The sequence below is a fragment of the Corvus cornix genome, chromosome 2 (assembly GCF_000738735.6).
Source record: "Corvus cornix cornix isolate S_Up_H32 chromosome 2, ASM73873v5, whole genome shotgun sequence".
Taxonomy (NCBI): Eukaryota; Metazoa; Chordata; class Aves; order Passeriformes; family Corvidae; genus Corvus; species Corvus cornix.
The window spans coordinates 27,318,458-27,338,794 of NC_046333.1; the positions used below are offsets into that span (position 1 = coordinate 27,318,458).

The following is a 20,337-nucleotide window of genomic DNA, read 5'->3' on the forward strand; positions in this document are numbered from 1 at the left end:
AATCAGTGTTACCTCTAATAACTATTTCCTTATCATATTTGGTTTATTTACATATAGATCACTGATTCTCCCAGGAATTGCCTGGTGCCTGCCTGCCTTTTGTGTTGTTTTCAAGTGCCCATTGGAGGTAGCCTGACCATCAAGTAACTATGAAGATGTCCCTTGCTGCTGCCTCCTCTGTGGTAGGGGAAGGCCCTGTTGGTATACAAAGTCTTCCTCATCAGGCTTTGATATGAGACAGGGGAGAAAGCAGCCTGACTTTTGGGAGGAGGGCAGCTGTTAGGATCCGGTTTAAACCCAGAAGAGCAAAGAAAATTAAGTCTCTTTGTATAAAATGGAAAGAACTTTGAAGGTTCAAAATATACCCAAAAAACGAGATTAAAACCAAACGAGGTTTGATGTTGGTGCCAAAAAATTGATATATTGTATTAATAGTAAAAGAGGCAAAGAGAAAGAAAGAGAAAAGAAAGAAGTGTGTGTGTGTGGGGGGGGTGGCACAGGGAGAGGTGACAGGGGTTAGGTGGAAGCATATCACCCATCCAGGAGTCCCAATGGCATCTCGTTGCTCCCCTCCATCTAGTCTGCTGGTGGTGAGGGTGCCCTGCCGCCGAAGAGTACAGAATCCTGTGGATTAATACCCGCTTTGGGCAGGTGGGAACACCCAGGTGCCTCCCCTGCAGGGGGCCAGTTTGACACGGTCCCTTGCAAGACTCTGGATTTGTTGCATCATCTGTGGTGCAGGGTCTGGGGACCCTTAGGGGGGCCTTTGATGGGCCGTGACACCCCCTCTGTCCTTCACATGGATGCGGCTTTTTCCCTGGGTGAAGGGTCCCTCAGCTGGGCTCCTCTGCACGGTGGAGGATGGGCGGTCACTGCGCCTCTCACCAGAGGCTTTTCCAGCACACACCCAAAGCCTCTCTCCCCCCACTCTTTGGTGGAGGGTGTGTTCGAGCCTGGCAGCTGATAGCCCTGGGGCCGTGAGCTCCACTGCTGAGGTGTTAAGCCTGTGCTTTGTGACTGTCCCCAGCCCTGAGTTTTACGTTATCTTCATCAGCGGGCCCAGGGCCTCATTCCAAAGGCCTATTCAGGGTGTGGTGGTATTTTCTGCAGCTTTTGTAATACAGTTTTACTGTGAGTCCTTCATGAAAATGTTTAAGTAATAAACTACAGTATTTCGGTCTCTGACAGCAACTGTGTGTGTGCTCTTGTAATGTTACATATTGGTTACAGACACATGCCTCGGGGGCATGTCCATTGCTCTGTGCTCCTAGAGTTCCCAGGTTTTGACACACACACAATTTGCTACTTTCCACCACTGATACAACTTATGTCTGATGGAAGCTAGATTTGTTAGCTTAGCTAACAAAACCCAAGAATAATTCAAAGTCTCACTTGTTTACAAGTCTGTTCCAGCATCATTATTCACAGCAGCAAAACATAAAGTGGCCAGATTTTTTAGGCAGATCCCCACTGGATTCTAAACCAATAAAACAAGTACTAGAAACAATCTTGCATTAGCAAGCCCTACGGGCCAACACTCTAATTTTTAAAAGTACGTGGAGGCAGTGTTTGCGTTAGGCAAAACCATGGCTTTTCTAAAACTGCCGCTCACTGAAATTAGCCTTTTTTTTTGTTTCTGCATTGTGTTAAACGCATGCTGGAGCATTCCCATAAGATACAAAAAGGCTGGATGAAGAATTCTCCCTACTAGCAGTATAATGATCACAAACCAAACATGAACCTAGATCTCTTTGTTCTGACACAGCCTATTTGCATTACTTTAAGATTCTTCACAGCATCATCTGCACAATATTGCTTTTCTTGCAAGACATGAAGAAACTCAATAACTGAGAATTAGGGAAACAGAATTATTTACAGTAACATGCACAAGAGCTTCTGAGGGCAGGAGGATGTCACACTTGTTATGATGCTGTCACTGGTACACTTGTCACCAAGGCTGTGTCCTTTGCACGTACATTGCCACGTCAGAAGTCAGCTCTGTAGTACATGCTATTGTCTTGCAAGTCTGCTAAAACTAAGCTGCCAAAGAGAAGGATTAATTTTCCATTGGATCAGCGCAGCAACCCTTTCCAGCAGCATCCTGTGAAGGATACAGAATGTTTTGTTCACTAAATATCAAGTAGCAGGAAACCAGCTGCCTAGATCTAGATAAGAGCCAGAGACAAATAGTGCTTGCCTAATCCCTATCTGTACTTGCTTAATCAGCTTTTAGTTCCAGGACCTTGAGCATAATGACCATATAAGGAGGGGTCAACCAAAAGACACCGGAGGATGACTACTACCCTTCATCCTGCGACCACCAGGAGGAAAAAAAAGACCCCCTAGCAACAAGTCACACATGCGCAGAATACCATAGAAGAGACACTTCAACCGGAAAAGAGACTGTATAAGAAGGAACTGGAACTGGCGGAAGGTGCGGCAGTTGGTGGAGCGAAGACTCCCCTGCCGCCCAGCGCTGTATTTGCCTTTGCCTTGCTTGCTTATTAATTAATAAAATTTTGTGATTGGCAAAATGGAGTTCCTGGATTTGTCACATATTTATCACAATTGGTGCTGTGACTCGGATGCAACTTGTACGGCGGGGTAACGGCTCTACCGGGGAGGCGCCCCGCCGATCTGTCGGCGGCCCTGGTGGTCCCGATCCCTACCTCGGTTGCACCGACGAACCTAAATTCAAGGCATTAGGCAAAGGAAGCCGGCAGACCCTGTAAATTTTGTGCACAAAGGTCCGGACGAAGACGCAGGACGCGTGAGTATCTGTGCGGAAGGATCCGTTCGGTCTGGGTCGGGTATCCTGGAGTGCTGCGAGTGTGTGCATGAGAGGGGAACCGGCAGCTCGGATTCTCCAAGCGAGTGTGGACCCTCAGTAGTGCGGTTCTCATTGCCCGCGAGGGCGTGAGCCACGAACCAGGGGAAGCGAGTGAATCTGCACCACAGACGCGCTTGAGGGCACTCCAGAAGATGGGACAGGGGAAAAGCAAGCCCTCCGTACCCATAAAACTTCCCCCGGTGCCTAGAGATAGCCCACTGGGGTTTATGTTAGATAATTGGAGACATTACCCTAGCACAGGGGGTAAGGATAAAGCTAAAATGATTCATTATTGTATAGAAATATGGGGCGGGAAGGAAATTTCCCAGGGTGTTTTCTGGCCTATATTTGGATCATCTGAAAGATAGGTAAAGCAGAAACTTAACGCCTGGGTAAATACAAAAACTCCTTTTAGTCAGGAAGCAAGTAAGAATGATAGTGGCGGCAGTTAGGGAGACAAGAGGAAACGATCCTCCCCCTCCTCGTAGACCGCGTCAAATGCCCCAGAGAAATGGGGGAGGGGACACACGAGTAGAGAAAAGGGATGTGAATGTGTGTTTTTATTGTGGAAATAGAGGGCACTTTAGGAGAGACTGCAGAAAAAGGCTGAAGGATGAGAGGATGTTTAAAGAGGATTAGAGGGGTCAGGGGCTCTATTTGCTGGGGGCACGAAAACATCAAGAGCCCTTAATAAAAATTAAGATAGGTCCTCAGCAACAGGAATTTAAGTTTTTGGTAAACACTGGAGCAGAACGGTCCACGATACAAGTGTTGCCCGCCGGGTGCAAAATTTCCCAGGGTACTGCCCAAGTGGTTGGGGCAAAAAGGGAACCCTTTGAAGTCCCCATTATAAAGAATGTATTAGTAAAAACAAGATCTAAAATGGGAATAGGGAGCCTTTTATTAGTTCCAGAAGCTGATTATAATTTGTTAAGAAGGGACTTAATTATAGAGATAAGCATTAATGTAGAAGTAATGAATAAATAATTAAAAGTTAGACTTTGTCCCTTGAGAGTGGAGGATGAAGAGAAGATTAATCCAGAAGTATGGTACACCCCAGAGAGTGTGGGAAGACTCGAAATACCTCCCTTCTCGGTAACCATTAAAGATCCTGAGGTGCCGATAAGGGTCAAACAATACCCCATTTCTCCAGAGGGAAAAAGGGGATTAAAACCCGAAGTTGACAGGCTACTGAGTAAAGGTCTTTTAGAACCTTGTATGTCCCCTTTTAACACCCCTATCTTGCCAGTAAGAAAGGCAGATGGGTCATACAGACTAGTTCACGATCTAAGGGAAATAAATAAAAGAACAGTAGCGCGCTTCCCGGTAGTGGCCAACCCTTATACCTTATTGAGCAGATTAGGTCCCGAAAATCAGTATTATAGTGTAATTGATCTTAAAGATGCATTTTGGGCATGCCCCCTAGACGAGAAAAGTAGAGACTATTTTGCCTTTGAGTGGGAAGACCCAGTAACACATAGGAGACAGCAATTAAGATGGACAGTGCTCCCCCAGGGATTTACAGAGTCTCCGAACTTATTTGGACAAGCCTTAGAGCAAATCCTGCAAGAATATCAGACTAGAGAAGGAGTGGTCCTCATTCAGTATGTAGATGACCTTTTAATTGCAGGAGGAGCAGAGGACAAAGTACGAGCAGAAAGCATCAGACTATTGAATTTTCTCAGTGTTAAAGGACTAAAAGTATCTAAGTGTCTCGGTTTTGAAAGACAGGTGTCTGCTAAGGAAGGCAGAAACCCCCCTTGAAGTGGCAGATATAACCCCTTTTCCCTCCAAGTTATTATATTTTGAAATCAAGGGCCTTTAGGCAAAGATGTGGGAAATAGGAATAACAGTTCTTTATTCTCTCTCTCTATATATGTATATAACCAGTCAAACAAAACAACAACAACAATGGCACAATGGCAGTAACAGCAAACAATCACAAACCCAGTCCCAGCCTTCTCGGCTGTCAGGCCCTTTCCCCTCGGGTGCAGTTCTGCTCGCAGCCGGCAGGGGCGCTGGCGGCTCCCGGTGAGCAGGGCAGGTGCGATGGTTCCCCCGCGGCTGCAGGGGGCGCTCCGGAGCGAGCTCGGGGAGCACGCGGCACTGGTGCCCTGGGATCCCGGGGAAGGATGGAACAATGAAGCTTCACAAACCCCTGCGCAGCTGGTCCCGGACTCTCAGGAACAGCAGGCTGGAACGGCAGGCTGGAACGGCAGGCTGGAGCAGCAGGCGGGAACGGCAGGCTGGAGCGGCAGGGACGAACGCAAATCCCGGGTGGCAGGCGAGATGTATCCAGATGGGAAAAACCCACGGAGGCCCAGGCAGGCAGGGCGAGCAGGGCTACAGCGTAGCAAAAGCTCGAAGCAGCAGTGGAGCAGGGCAGCCACAGCTCGGTCTCCAGCAGGGCAGGGAAAGCGGCTTTTGGGGTCCCGGCGTTGTTTCTAGCAGGAAGAAAGAACGGCCAAAAAGAAAGAAGCAGCAGCTCCTTTCTCTGCAGCTTCTCTCTCCGGACGCTCAGAGCAAACTGACCCCACACCCAGGTGTAGACAAAGGAGTAGCCAGGCCCGCCCCACTCCCCTTTTTGTTTTTCTTAAGTACAGCTATTTGTCCCCTAGCAACATGCCTATGGGAGAAAATTCCTTTAACAGGAAAAAACTAAGACTAAACTAAAACCCCAACACTAAGGCAAAATTACAATTTGTGGAAGAGGAAGTGAGATATTTAGGCCATTATCTAAGTAAAGGAGAAAAGAAAATAGACCCTGAAAGAGTAAAAGGGATTCTGTCCATACCACCCCCTAAGAACAAAAGACAAGTGAGGCAGTTACTGGGTCTAGTGGGGTATTGTAGACAGTGGATTGAGAACTATAGTAACAAAGTTAAGTTCTTATATAATAAGTTAAGCCAAGAAAGTTTAATAAAGTAGAGCGAGGAGGATAACCAACACCTAGGAGTACTGCAGCATGATCTAGTCAATGCCCCTGTCCTGAGCCTACCAGATTTAAAAAGACCTTTCTATCTATTTATAAATGCTGACAATGGAACGGCCCATGGAGTACTAACCCAAGAATAGGCTGGAAGAAAGAAACCTGTGGGGTACTTATCAAAATTGTTAGATCCTGTCAGTAAAGGGTGGCCCACCTGCCTGCAGGCAATAGTAGCTTGTGCTCTCCTGGTAGAGAAGACTAACAAGATTACCCTCAATGGAAAACTAAGGGTATTATCCCCTCATAATATTAGAGAAATTTTACAACAAAAAGCAGACAAATAGATAACTGATGCCAGACTCTTGAAGTATGAGGGGATCCTATTAGACTCCCCGAAATTAACCCTGGAGGTAACAACGCTACAAAATCCTGCTCAGTTTTTGTATGGAGAGCCCGATGAAGCTAAATTGGCCCATAATTGCCTGTTAACCATAAAAGAGCAAACTAAAATAAGACCAGATCTTGAAGAAGAAGAATTAGAAGAAAGAGATAGATTGTTTGTAGATAGATCATCTCGAGTAATCGATAGAAAAAGAGTATCCGGTTATGCAATAATGAGAAGAGAAGAGTTTAAAGTGATAGAATCAGGACCATTAAATAGATCCTGGTCCGCACAAGCCTGTGAGCTTTATGCCGTGTTACGAGCACTGCAATTATTAAATAATAAGTTAGGAACAATATACACTGATTCTAAGTATGCCTATGGGGTTGTGCACACGTTTGGGAAAAAAATAAGGTGTAGAGACCCCAAGTGTCACTGTTATCCGTTTGTATGCTACATCTGTAAAGTATGCGGGGACAAGTGGTGGAGTCACTGTAGGCGAGGGATTCCCCCTAGAGGGGTTTGTATTCCTTGCTGGACGCTCCAGCGGAACCTAACTGATTGGATCTTAAAGTATAGGGTGGTGCATGAAAGATTAATAAAAGAATCTGAAGAATGGTGGAAAATCTTTGCATACGGGATTGAGCCAAAATATTATTGCTATCATCCTAATGAGCCAATCCCCTTTATAGTTGAAATTATTAATTGCACCTGTCGTACCCACCTGAAGGGAATCCGGTGTGATACACCTCAGGTTAAGAACTGTAACTGGGACTCCTATGTTAAGAGGCAAAAAGAGCGACAGAATTGCCCCCAGGGGTCTCCTGAAGAATACTCTTGCTGCCGAGAAGATGGTACCCCTCGTGGCTCGAAGCAACCGAGTCGACGAGCGAGGCAGAAGAGTAGAAAGCTGTGGAGGAAAGAACCCCCAGAATGGGATAATAAAACTACGCTCATGGAAATGCCTCAGAAGTAAGATTAAGAGCAAGGATCCCTGGAGGGAGGGCAGGTCGCAATGTGTAAATTGGAGGAATCCTCGAACATACTTTTGTACTCCCCACGCCTTTAGTGATGCTCGTTGCTTGACCCGGCATATTACCCTTCTTGTGCTTACATTGTATTTAAATGAAGCTAGCGCAACAGAATCCCTATCACACCAACCATTTAAATGGTCATTAATACGGTGGGAAGATCAGAAGGTTATACAAACAGTAACTATGCCAAGTAACCCAAGCTTTAGTTGTCAACTCTGTGATCTTATACAGGTAGAACCATGCCTGAACAAAAAAGGATTTTATTTCTGCCCAGCATCTAACCCAGGGAAAACCTATTGTAACTGGCCTGGACACTACTACTGTGCATACTGGGGCTGTGAAACAGTCGCCTTTGGGTTTTCCCCTGGAGGAGGAAAAGACAAATATATCAAGGTCGGGTGGAGGCCCAGCGGGTGTCAGCCCCCAGAGGACCACTGATTTTGTTAGTGCTTGGACTCACCTTTGGACCATGTATATTTAATAAACTAATTTCTATAGTAAGAAGCCGCTTAGAAGCAGCACACCTTATGCTTGTCAGAGCTAAGTATGAACGAATACTTGAAGAAGAAAACTTAGAAACATTAGAACTGGCTAAACAAGAATTACAAAGATTCAGTGAACAAAAATGAATAAAGAAGAGAAATGGGGGATTGTGAAGGATACAGAATGTTTTGTTCACTAAATATCAAGTAGCAGGAAACCAGCTGCCTAGATCTAGATAAGAGCCAGAGACAAATATGTGCTTGCCTAATCCCTATCTGTACTTGATTAATCAGCTTTTAGTTCCAGGACCTTGAGCATAATGACCATATAAGGAGGGGTCAACCAAAAGACACCGGAGGATGACTACTACCCTTCATCCGGCGACCACCAGGAGGAAAAAAAAGACCCCCTAGCAACAAGTCACACATGCGCAGAATACCATAGAAGAGACACTTCAACCGGAAAAGAGACTGTATAAGAAGGAACTGGAACTGGCGGAAGGTGCGGCAGTTGGTGGAGTGGAGACTCCCCTGCTGCCCAGCGCTGTATTTGCCTTTGCCTTGCTTGCTTATTAATTAATAAAATTTTGTGATTGGCAAAATGGAGTTCCTGGATTTGTCACATATTTATCACAATCCCATATGTAGGTTGGATTAAATGTACCATGAATCTGTACTCCAAATGGACTGGAAAATAAATCGCCTATGCAAGCTCATTTTTTCGGCTCTATTTGCTGAAATAGGGAGACCTATTTTAAAGCTATGTGTGCTCTGGACAGAGTTTCTTCCTTCCAAGAGAGGGCACCATCATCTTTCCTTCTGCTGCTCTTTGAAGTAGGGGTAATAGGAATAGTCCCACTCAGGCCTTGCAAGCTTGGGTTCCTTTTGGATATCTCAGATAGCTGCAGATGTGTTCTACGAGTGCCCCCATAGGATGTCTGGCCACAGGGGCAAGGGCTGTGCCTGAAGGATCCCACCACTGTGCTGTGCCAGAGCTGCATTCCCATGACATTTATGCCTAGCCTCCTAGCCTGGCTTGGTTTGACCTAGCATGGACCTAGCTGGTCTCCATGGACGGCGGTAGAAGTTGTACATTGCTGTATTTCTTACTCACGATCAGTAAATTCACGGAGATCCTCAGCTTGTGATGATTTAACAGGCTCCAAGAGCTAGATGGGAATCTATACAACCAGCTGTGACCCTTACCGGCTGTACTTTGGCTTGCTAAATCAGTGCCAGGACAAACACTGCTAAATAAAAGCTGTCTGTGAGATGAGGATATCCATCTCTTGTATCATCATCGCTCCTATCTGAGAGGGACAGCGTCCAGTGAAGTCTAGTGCAATCCAGAAGTCTGTGCCCTTTCAAAAAAGAAAAGGAAAAAAACGTGCAAACATACAATACATACATACAATACAAGATAAAGATGACAAACACTTACTGCACTATTTCATAAAGATGACAAACACTTACTGCACTATTTCTGAGCTAGTTCAGTTTCACAGGGCTGTAACTCACTGAAGGCAGCAGTCTCTAAGGTTAACATACACATTAAATAACATTCCTTCTGCTGTCTTCAGAAAGAAAACACGTTTTCAAGTAAAAGGCTTTCTGCAACAAGAGCTCTGGTGTTGAACTTCACACAGATGGTACTTATTAGAGAGATTTCCATTTCCAAAAAACAATTTAAAGCACCACCTGATCTGCAATTCCAGCTCCTCTCTCTAATAAACAGCAGCGATAATTCACATTGTGGGATTGGGAACTAACTTCCTCCATATATATTCACAGACGGGCTCCGAGCAGGCCACCTCATGATGTGGGGAGCTGGATCAGCCACCACTAAGCACCCTGAGCAGGACATGTCTCTCTGTGCCTGCCATGCCAGTGGACCCTTCCTGGGTGTCTGCCGTGGGTCTGATGCAGGTCTGACATAAGAACTGAGCCCATCTCTGACAGCAAACATAATGCCACTTTAAGGAAGCTGAGTCATCTTCACTGCTCTTCCTACCACCCACCTTTGGCAATTGCAAGGCCCCTCTTTCTTGCCAGATGCATGCCTGGTACAAACACCTCTTATCAAAGGCTGCTGCAGAAGTGCTGCCGCAGTCAGCAGCCTTAGGACAGGAACAAACAAGGCCATTTGTGACCAGTTACTGCTGAAATGTGACTGTCTCAAAGAGTGATGGTGAAGCCCTTTCATGTTCATTGCTGTAGGAGGCACGTGGGTCTGTCCCAGGTGCCATGGTAGGTGGTCCAGCTGTGGCTGTGGGCCTCCTCAGAGCACATTAGCTCTTTTATTGGCTGTCTTGTACATTTCTGATGTGTTCTGATGTAATTATTGGGCATTCAGATAGTTCCCCGAAGGCTGGCTTTGTTGTTCTCCTGGGTCGAGGTCAGGAGTGCCAAAGGGTAAGGCTTTGCTAAGGCTTGCTCAGGGCTGCTGTTGATAATGATGGAGCCTGTGGAAGAGACTTGTATTCCTCTCCTATCTTTTAACGGCAATTTTCTATATCTTATCTTCATCTGCCATGTCCTGTGCAGGCAGATAGGGAAGTTAAACTGCAGCTGTGCTTCTTTGGCTGTCTTCTATTCTTGCACCCTCTGTCACTTTTCTGTTTATTTGAAGTTGACTGCACTGAACTCCGTGGAATTTCTGAATACTCATCCTTCCCAAACACCCACGCTTTTCTATACTTACATCATTCTTCATTTTAAGTTCCTCTCTTTTGGTGCTTTGGAAGTGGGATTTAGCAAGTCAGTGTCCTCACCTCTCTGGGGTAAGTACAGAGGCAATGCTCTGCTTCTGTCAGATACAGACAACACCAGTTTCCTGTCTGATAAGGACTTTTAAATCTACAAGTTGCTTTATGATCTTCAGAGAGGAGGTGCATAGATGTACAATGTATATTTCAATTTCCTTCTTGATACTAATTATTCTTCCTCATAGCAATACTAACTTATCTAGAATCTTCTCAAGCCAGATGAACTCTAAAAGGGGGGGGGGGAAAGGAAATAATGTGCCAAAAGAGCAAATATTTAATTACTTTTATTAAAATAAAAATATCATGCATTAATACGCATTAGACATTTCTGAGAACCAGTAATATGAAGATTAAGACTACGTAATTTCTGCATAAAATAGGTTGAGCTGGTAAAACATGCAGCCTATGTACTGGAAGGGACTGGATGGAAAGATGAAAATGAGAAAGGTGCTGTTATGGCTTTTTTTTTCTGTGTACAAAGTTCATCTATAAAGACAAAAATTATTTCATTTACTAATTGTGATACCAGGGACCTATCCAGGCTGAATGCATACTGACAGTTCCAGCTCCTCTCTTCTTTACTATCTTGCCAATGCAGTGTATATTGCTCTGTTACGTTGAGGATCCTGCAATTCCTTTAGTCTTTGTCTGTTACATGTTCCACCAGTTGGATAATTAAACACTGATACTCGGGGTACACTAGGGCTTCATTTGACTGTCTTTGCTAACAGAATTTCTTTTCCTGCCTAGTATAGTACAACAATTTAAGTGACCAGTGTGACTCTGGTTGAGACTTCATTTTGCCTTAGCTATGTACTTTGGAAATGGCCAACACTACGGCTTCATATGGATCAGCTTTTGAGGGATTGCCTTCACTCTGCTTCTGCTCTTGTCATGGAAGTGGAGTGGGAACCTGACATATAAAAGAGCAGCTTTTTTTAGGGCCCTGATAAGCAGCACCTGGGCTTTCACATTGCACTTCCATTGGTCACAAGTGTTGCCTGTATTATTGCTCACATTATGAAACTCCAGCACTGTGCACACAGAGAGCCAAAGAGTCTTGAAGAGAGGAAAGACTGCTGTTACTAGCTTCACTAAGCTCTGGATAAATCCCCAAGGTGACAAATTTTCCCAGAAAAAAAATCTAAGTCCATCAAAAAAGAACCCTTATTGTGAGTTCTTCTCTGGCTACAAGCTACAAGCTAGCCACTGCTTTTTGTTCCCCCCAAATACAACAGTATATCACAATAGAAGTCCTCCAAAAATTAAAAACAATTAAAAAGAATAATATACACCTCATTTTTTCATCGCTCATATACAAACAATCTTTGATCAACAGTATAAACCATTAAACCATATAAAAGTCAATAGTTTCTTATTTTACAAATAGTGCTTTCATAGTTGAGTAACTTTACAATGCTGTAAGGGTACCGTCTGTATCTATGGATATATTGCTTGACAGTTTATTAAAACCAAGTCATTATACCTTATACTCGGTTGATTGCATCAATACAAAGCAGCCTAATATGGGCAATGGATCCATAGGATCTCTGATTATTGTGAGGGATTTTCAAAAATCACTCAACATTAGCCTTGTTTTATACTCTCAGTGTAATCAATTTAAACATCCCATTAATTTCAAGGAGAACACTATTAGGAATGTAGGATTAAAAAAGCAACGTAGGTATGTGAGCCAAGCCTCCTACCACTGTAGACAACTAGTTTGATTATTTCCTTTAATAAAATATGAGGATAACATTGATGGTGGTTGCAAATGCACACTCTCCAGCTAGCTTGTGAGAGGTAAGGAGAAGACTCTGGATAAATTCCAGCTTGACTGAAAATAATGTACTGCATTGTCTGTGTAGGAACAACACCTTCTGCCAGTCCAGTTGTTAGTGGCATTCTTGATTTTTGGTTTTCACCTTATTAATCAGAAAAACCCATTACTTCAATGTGAGAGATACAAAGAGACCACAGGACCTGTGCTGCTGTGCATCCAGACAGCCCCATCTGCACCATGTTAGAAGATGACAGCAAAGCTGATGAAGCACCAGCCCCAAACCTTGGCTGAAGGCATTTTGCCTGCTGACTTCAGCAATGCAATAAGTGGCATGTCTTTTGCCAGGCAGGTCTCCAGTTATCAACTCTTTCCTTTGGGAAACCCATTTTTGGATGCTGTTGAGGCCTTAGCTTGACCACTAGCTGTTGTACAGCCTACTATGACTGCACTTTTCTCTCCCTGGATAAAAAGAAGGGGTTGCACCAACCCACAGTTCTCAGTCCACATGGTCATGGTAATAGAGGCGGTGATCTGCCTAACACCAGACATCAAACGCAGGCAGGATGCGGGGCAGAAAGCAAAGCATATCATGGAAGCTCTGTGATTTCAACTCCCCTGCATAATTAAAGTAATACATAACCAAGTGTTACTGTTTTAAAGTCTCACTGACTGCCTACACACTTCCTCACACAAGAAAGTTATTTCATCATTTCTCATCTTCACATCATCGTATTTTTTCATGATACTGAGCCAAAATATCATGTATTTGCTTCTTTTTTTCTTGGCTGTGTCTCTGTTTAGATATTGCATTAAGTGCAATATGGAGTAGCGGTTGTAGGTTTGGCCCTGAAGTGATACATGGTCCCAATATCCAGCTTGGTTTTCTACAGACAGGCTTCACACTCCTGCCAAGCTCACTGGAGGCCTGACCCAGCCTAAATGAAGGGTGAAGCTCTGTAGCTCTTCCCTATAAAAAGAAGCTGTGGAAGTGGTGATCAATACCCTATTCCTTTAAAGCAAGAAAACAAGACATTACATCTTTGGTCCTAATGCAGCCCATTTGACAAGCTACTTGAAGGTGTCACGTTTTTCTTTTGTATAAACTTTTTTTTCTATTATTTTCTTTATTATTTTAAAAAGGCTCCTTGAAAGTTGTATGTCAGAACAAAGAGGGAACACTTATAAAAAGAATGATAGAAAATGGGATCCCATTATAAAAATTTGAACCAGTGGTGATAAAACATTACAAAGCACTCTTGCTAAGTGTTATACACAGAGTTTGACATTTCACAAGTATAGAGTTTCCACCAAGGAGGAGGACACAGGTATATTTTCATACTTTGTCCTGATTCAGGTGTTTTCTCATAAAGAAACTCTGGGGGAAACAATGGCCATAGTACCGTAACTGCTCATTCGAGAGGCAGTGGTCATACTAACAGATGTTGAATCCTGAATGTGAAAAATGAGTGCTCGTCTGGAAACGCAAAGTTTCTCCTTGGCACCCTGAAGCACCCACAGACAGACCAAGACTACCCCAGACACCTTGTGATGGGACTTCTTTAAGCTGTTTGGGGTCCTGTGACATTGTTGTAACCCTAACTATGTCCCTCAGGGAAGAGATACCCCTCATAGTATGAATGCCATGTACCTTGGTTTTGCACAAGCAATCTCTGCAACCCCCTTCACATGACGCTGGGATCAGGGACAGGAAGGAGCACCTGTACCTGCAGGCCTCAGTGATGTCCCTGTGCAAACTCAGCAGCTGTCTTGGGTACGGATTGGTCAGCTGTAGCCCTTCCCTGGCATTACTCCCCCTATACAAGCCCCTTCCTTTCAAACAAGCCAGAGGACCACATTTTCTAATGCTAGGGTGGGCTTCAAGTCTCAGTGAGGTTGGTGGGATGGGGCATCACCCCGAGGCATTCCAGAAACCACCATCTAGTTCCAACTGCTCCCTCTAAAAAAACTTACTTCAATGTTGACTGTCAGTTGGGAACAAAAGGAAGCCCCTGGCCTCTGGATGAATTTACTTGACAAAATCAATTGCAACATGAAGAAAATTTTGCAGGTCAACTTCTTTGCAGCAAAAGAAAACAACCCAAGGCCCAAAATGAAATCAAGTGTGTTGACACTGTACACAATCACTGGAAAACATCAAAGTAAGATGAAGACTCTTAACTTACATTTTCATACACTTAGAAGTTATTAAAGGTCCTAAATTATTATTGCAAAAGGAGTTCTGTAATAACAACTGCTTTATGAGATATGCTAAGGACTAACTTGTGAGTATTTTATTTTGTCTTCCATAAGAAATACAGTAAAAAGGGAAATTCTATTTTTCTCAAGTGGTAAGACTCCACTAGCTTTTATAAGAGGCTGTGGAATGCTACATTTCCCTATTTAGCTGTGTTTTTAAAATCAGCCTTTTCTACCCATACCTCCAGTTGACCTTTCAAGTTATTTTTGGATGTTGATTTATGCTGCCTAACTATATTCTCCTGTATGAGCACCTATGATCTGCTGGGGCCTCCTTGCTGCTAAATGTGCAGTGAGCTGCAATGGGAAAACCAGGACATTTCTGCTGCTTACTGTTTTTTTTAATCCTGGTGGAAATTATTTGGTATATTGCTACTGTCTGTTACCCTGTGAGCATCACCGTGCACAGCACCTGTGCTTCCAGCCACAGCCGGTCGCTGCACAGTCCCATCCACTCCCAGTGCCCATGTATCTGCCCCTGCAGGCACTACCCAGTTTTTATTTTTTGCTGGCTTTTGAATCATTACTGAGCTGCCAATGTACGAATCATGGCTTACAGGATGCCTGTTTACCAGAAATACTTCACAATATATAGTTGATCCTGACAATCTGGAATCTACATTTGTATCAACAGTTTGTGATCCTACGTCCTCTTTCCTACATTTTTCATCAAAAACATCACGTTCAAAGGGAGATATGTTCTTTCTAACTTACATTGCTTAATTTTTAGATGAATCTCCTTGTTTCTAGCAATGAATTGCTACTGAATCCCTCCTGAATTAAAAGGGCATGTGTTAACCTCTATTCATGCTACATAATGTTGGTGATACACATTGCTATTTCTCAGTGGCTTTCTTGTTTTAGCTAACAGATCAAACAGATTAAAATCAATAAATGCCTTTGTGCAATAGTGTTTGAAAGATTCTGTGGGAGAATATGCACTCTGTGATTTTCTAGTGTTTGGCTTGGAGACAGATTCAGCAAATTGAAAAATTATCTGTGAATTCTGTTAAGATCTTTTTTTAGTTTTATGTACATTTCTGCCAGGGTGGTGGGTGGGGAAAAGCAGCGCTGCCTGTGCGCACATGTTGCACACTTGTGAGAGCAACACAACAAATCTGCTCCCAGGAATGCAAGGAGAAATCTGCCGCTAATTGGACGTGGGAACTGAATTTTGGTTACTGTTTTAAATACAAGCCACTGAGAATCCAAGTCAAACATTGCATCTTCCACTGGGTCATGGTGAGACACATCTACCAAACAGAACAATCTCTGGATTCTGACCCAACATGCCACTCCACTCTGTACTGTGGTGAGACTCATGAGCTGTACACATACAAACTGCTAATGCATGTTGCTAAAAAAAGGGGCTCATTTCACATGACTGGAGGGCTCTTTTCCTCAGTAAATCTGTAAAAACAGTGCTCTAAGGATTTGCTGCTTGATCCTGGACTTCAGATGCAATACTTAAACTGAAACACATAATGATGTAATCAGAACATGGCAGCGGCATAAATTTGACTGTTTCTTGCTACTTAATATAGACTACAGATCCTCTCCAAGTCAGCTGCTTATGCTACCCTCAAGCAAGTTGCCACCATTCAAATAGTTAAAGGCCTTTGTCCCCAAATAAGAATTTGCTTTCTGATCTAGTGGTTTGATTAAAATAGCACTGCCAAGCTGTTGGTGGGATGCATCTAAAGGACTGACTAAATTCACACTTTAGGCACTTTACTCCTCCTATATTCATAAGAAATGTTAGTGATGGAATAATTTTATGGGTCACTGGAAAGAGTAGCTGCTTTTGCTGCTGTGACTGACTTACAATATCAAGCTAAAATCTCAGCCTCACCTTGCCTGCCTATACCACACTAATAACCAGAAGATGATGCTGTGCATTTCAAAGAAGCAGTAGGCAACCCTGTGCTTCAGAAGAGGGAGATAATATTTTCCATCACTCCAGATTTTTCTTTCTTTCCTTAATTCATTCTCACTGCTCCTTCTGCATTGCCAGGATAGTAACCCCAAAGGGACATGTAACCAACTTCAGCATCTGCTCCAGAGTGGGACAGCAATTGGCAGTATTCTACTTTGAAGTGAGTGAAATGTACTACTTAGATACCCCTTTTCTTTGTCAAATGTATAAAGGAAAATGATTTCTGCTCTGAGCCCCTTCGAGAAGGAAAATAAAGCTGCTCACCTAGAGCTACCTGTGTTTCTTTCCTTAGTCAAGTTTAATTTAGTACAGTTCTTCCAGTCTGTCTCGTGAGTGCTCCAATTTGCCACTATTTGCATTTCCTTGACATTTAATTGAAGTCTGTTAAACGTTATCTGACACTTCATTTTTCAGATACGGCAACATCTTTAACAGTTTTGTTGAAGAAGAAAGGCATTTTGACAACCTGACAGCTGCATGAGGGATCAGAACAAAAAAAAGTCTTGGGTTTGACCATCAGAAAACAGACTAGTGAGCACTTTATAATCATGTATAAGTGACTTGGAGGTGTGTTCCTCTTGTCAGTTTGTAGATGTAGTGGTCAGCAGGTGATGCATTGTGCCATTTTGCTCCTTGTGCTAGTTCTCCCCAGACCAATCCACTCCATACTGCCCTGGGCAGAATCACCCATACGTCCCTCAGATGCACTTCTCACCTTTGGGCCAAAAGGCACTATATGGAGCCAATTTGTAAAAATCTGGTGGTTTGGAATAACAGTTTCAGTTCCAGAAGATTTGGAACATAATTTTTTTTCCTGCTGGTGATCTGAGCAACACTTAGCAGATGAGCAGTACAAGCATCTGATCTTGTAAAAGATCCAAAAATTCTGTTAGAAACATTTATAAAAATACAGAATGTAGAAAGGAATTTGACTGTACAATGTGTACAGCTCTCAAGTTCATCCCAGAGTGGCTTTTTACCATGCTACCATTTGAAAATGAAAGGAATGCATCCGTATTTCTTCAGTCCAGGAAGATCCTGCTCCATCCCAACATGCCTCCAAGCGCAGGTTAGGGGCCTCAGCTACTACATGGAAATGGGCAAGGAAAGACCCAAACTACCATCAGACAGGCTTTGCAGTTTAAAAGCCCCATGCTGAAAAGGAGAGGTGTGCTTTTTGATGCATTGTGGTTGCCATTTGCTCTGAGCCAGAGTCCGCTCTTGCAGCAGCCAACAGTTCACTTATCCAGCTTGCCTCGCTGCAAGAAGGAATTCTCTATGGTCATGCTGAGGCTTCAATGTATTCGCTTTTTGGTGCTGCTACCCTCAAGTACTCTGGGTTTTCTGCTGTGGGAACTTTCAAGAGACCGTTAGGTTTGGTTTCCTTCGGTAAGAAGTCCTGCTGGTAGTCGGGATTGTCCAGATTTATTTGGTGGTTGCCTGCCTGGATCCAGTAGGGAGAGCTCTCAAAGACTGTCTTGGCCAGTGGAGACTGGTTGGTGTTGAGATACTCGGGGTTGTCCACAGCTGTGCTGTGTGAATTCTGGTAGCTGGAGTCTGTGGGGATCTTTGAGTTTGCTGTGAGAGAGAAGTTGTTGTAGATTGGATTCTGGACTGCTGAGGCAGATGCTTTCTTGGGCACCAACTGGTTTACATATTCTAGAATAAAAAGAAAATAAGAATGAGAAGGAATGAAAAGGAAGATATAAAATTATTGCAGCCATTTGTGTCCCTTGACATTTTGTTTCAACCCAGCTGCCACTTGCTCTTCGCACACAGCACATCTCTGAACTTCCCAGAGTGGAAAAGAGCCACAGGCAGGAAATGCCACTCTGTGGCACCGAACATGCTGCCCTGAGGTTCACTGTCAAGAATTTTGTTTGCTAACCAGCAGAAAGATGGCTTGGACCACGAGACAGGGAGATAGCTACTGCTGATTTTAGTGGTGTGTGGGCGGCTGTGTCCCAGATAGTGTTCTGAAACGGCAGTTTGGGAGGTTAGCTGCCAGAAGCTGTTTCCCTGGAAAAAATGTTTAGAGATGAGGAAAATGCCTAGAAAATACAGGACTGGCAGTAACAGTGACTCCACATTTCACGTCAATGCTATTCCTTGCAGGGCCTTTCACCCTTTTTAGCTATGGCATATTCTTGGAACGGTTGGTTGGGACTTTTTAAGGACACAAAGCATCATCACTGCATTATCCAGCCCCACCTCCCTCAGTGCTCACTGGCTCTCTCTCTACACTAGACCTCCTACACTGTCCACGTGCAACCATGAACTGCCTTCTGTGGGTCAACTTCTGAAAGCAATGAAACAGCCACAAAGCTTTTTATATTGCTGAAATGGTGAAAGGAATGAAACCATATTTTTAGAGGATATTTTCTCAAGTAGAAAGCTTTAAACACATAACCACACATGCAAACTCCCTGCCTAGATGACACACATGGCTAACATAAGGAACTCGGCTCATGAGGGAACTGCAATGAGAAATGGTCAGAAGCAGACAGGTAAAGGCTAGGAAAACTGTATGTGCACACTTTTCCACTCCTATTTACTGAGAAAAAAGGGTAGAAAGCATTTGAATTGCTTCCTTTCTACAGAAAAGGAAGGAAAATGATTATATTTGCAACCAAATGGCTTGTGAATGAGTGGCCATGGGATAGAAACACAGGAGAGGTACTCACCTGGGGCTGGTAGGAAGCTGTCGTCTATGCTGTCCTCCAAGAAAGCGCCTGTTGGGTCTGAGCTATACCTCTGGACAAAGCTGTCTTCCCGCACAGGGTGCCCCTGCTAGGATGGAAGTAGAGAAAAACAGTATTAAAGGGACTGATTTGTAGAAGCTGTTCCACATAGGACGACTTACTCCTTTATTAAAGGTCATTCTACTTACCCCGTTCCTGTCAATGCAGGTTGTAGTAGAGTTGTTGCTGGTAGCGCTCTTAGAGAGAAAGAAAATACAGACATCATGAGAAAGCAGTTCACTCTTAAAATGGCTTGTCATGTTTCCACAGTGGAAAAATTTCATACCAATGAACTCAAGAGAGGAGTGCGAGATGTTGAAGGGCTGTTGAAAAAGCCCTGGTGTGGCACGAGGTACTCATCTGCATCCACTATATCTTCCATGTCCTCCTCCTCCATCAGGGTGCGATAAAACTTGGAGTCCGTAGGGCTGGGCAGGTGCATCCTATCATCTCCCTGTTAAAAAAGTCAGCATTAGACAGGACTTGCAGACTCCTTTCAAGCCCTCATTCTCCCCTAATCTCTGAGACAAAGTAATTTAACAAGAGGCACAAGATGCAAAATCTTGGTTCACAGATTCCGATTTGGAAGGGACACACAAAGGCCATCAAGTGCAGTGCTCAAGTAAATGGCCCATACAGAGATCTGTGTGTTTAACCAAATTTACCTAGAGTTTAGGGGAACTTGGGCCTGCAATCTCAGTCCATGCTGCTGTAAAGTAACTCCATTTTGAAGAGGAACAAACTCTGTTCTCCTCTCATGACAACATTATGGACTGTTCCTGGTCCTAGACTGGGACCAGTGCTAAGAAAATAGTGACCAGTCTTGACATTTTGTTTGTGGTTCTAGCTGAATGTGTTAAAACCTGGAAAGCAACAACAAATCTGGCCTTCAGTTATCCATATGATATGTTTTCATATGCCTTACTAGTTACTTTGGGCCTCAGATGAAATGCCCACCAGACGTCTTCCCACTGCAGTTAGTACCTGTATAACGAGATAGCGTGGAGGGTCACGGGCCATTTTTGAGAATTCAGCTATCAGCTCACGAAACTTGGGACGGCTGTCTGCATCGATCATCCAGCCTGCAGGAAAAGCAATGCACAAACAAAACTGTTTTGGTGATCAAACACAGAGTCTAAAATAAAATATAACAGCAAAAAGAGCAGTGCCATGCGTGGAACAAAGAAAGGAGCTACCCC

The 20,337-nt window shown here is 43.8% G+C and overlaps 1 protein-coding gene and 1 long non-coding RNA gene across 4 annotated transcripts in view; one reads left to right on the plus strand and one right to left on the minus strand.

Moving 5' to 3' along the window:
- Positions 1–769: 769 nt before the first annotated feature.
- LOC120409690 lies at positions 770–8,373 on the plus strand. 2 transcript variants are annotated; one of them, XR_005601437.1, is made up of 2 exons: positions 770–2,770; positions 7,959–8,373. It is a non-coding gene; the product is annotated as an uncharacterized LOC120409690 (long non-coding RNA). The 2 variants fall into 2 exon arrangements; XR_005601436.1 differs by having other exon boundaries at positions 775–2,770; positions 7,952–8,373.
- A 2,318-nt stretch (positions 8,374–10,691) lies between these two features.
- EGFR (epidermal growth factor receptor) overlaps positions 10,692–20,337 on the minus strand; it is a 158,535-nt gene continuing 148,889 nt past the window's right edge. The window contains exons 24-28 of one of the 2 annotated variants that reach the window (XM_039549019.1): positions 20,123–20,220; positions 19,425–19,592; positions 19,288–19,335; positions 19,082–19,184; positions 10,692–18,056 (exon numbers count right to left, since the gene is read on the minus strand). In XM_039549019.1, coding sequence (XP_039404953.1) covers positions 17,680–18,056; positions 19,082–19,184; positions 19,288–19,335; positions 19,425–19,592; positions 20,123–20,220 — 794 coding nt within the window. In that variant the 3' untranslated portion in view covers positions 10,692–17,679. Of the gene's footprint in view, positions 18,057–19,081; positions 19,188–19,287; positions 19,336–19,424; positions 19,593–20,122; positions 20,221–20,337 lie in introns of both variants that reach the window. The other variant, XM_039549018.1, reaches the window with a different exon arrangement.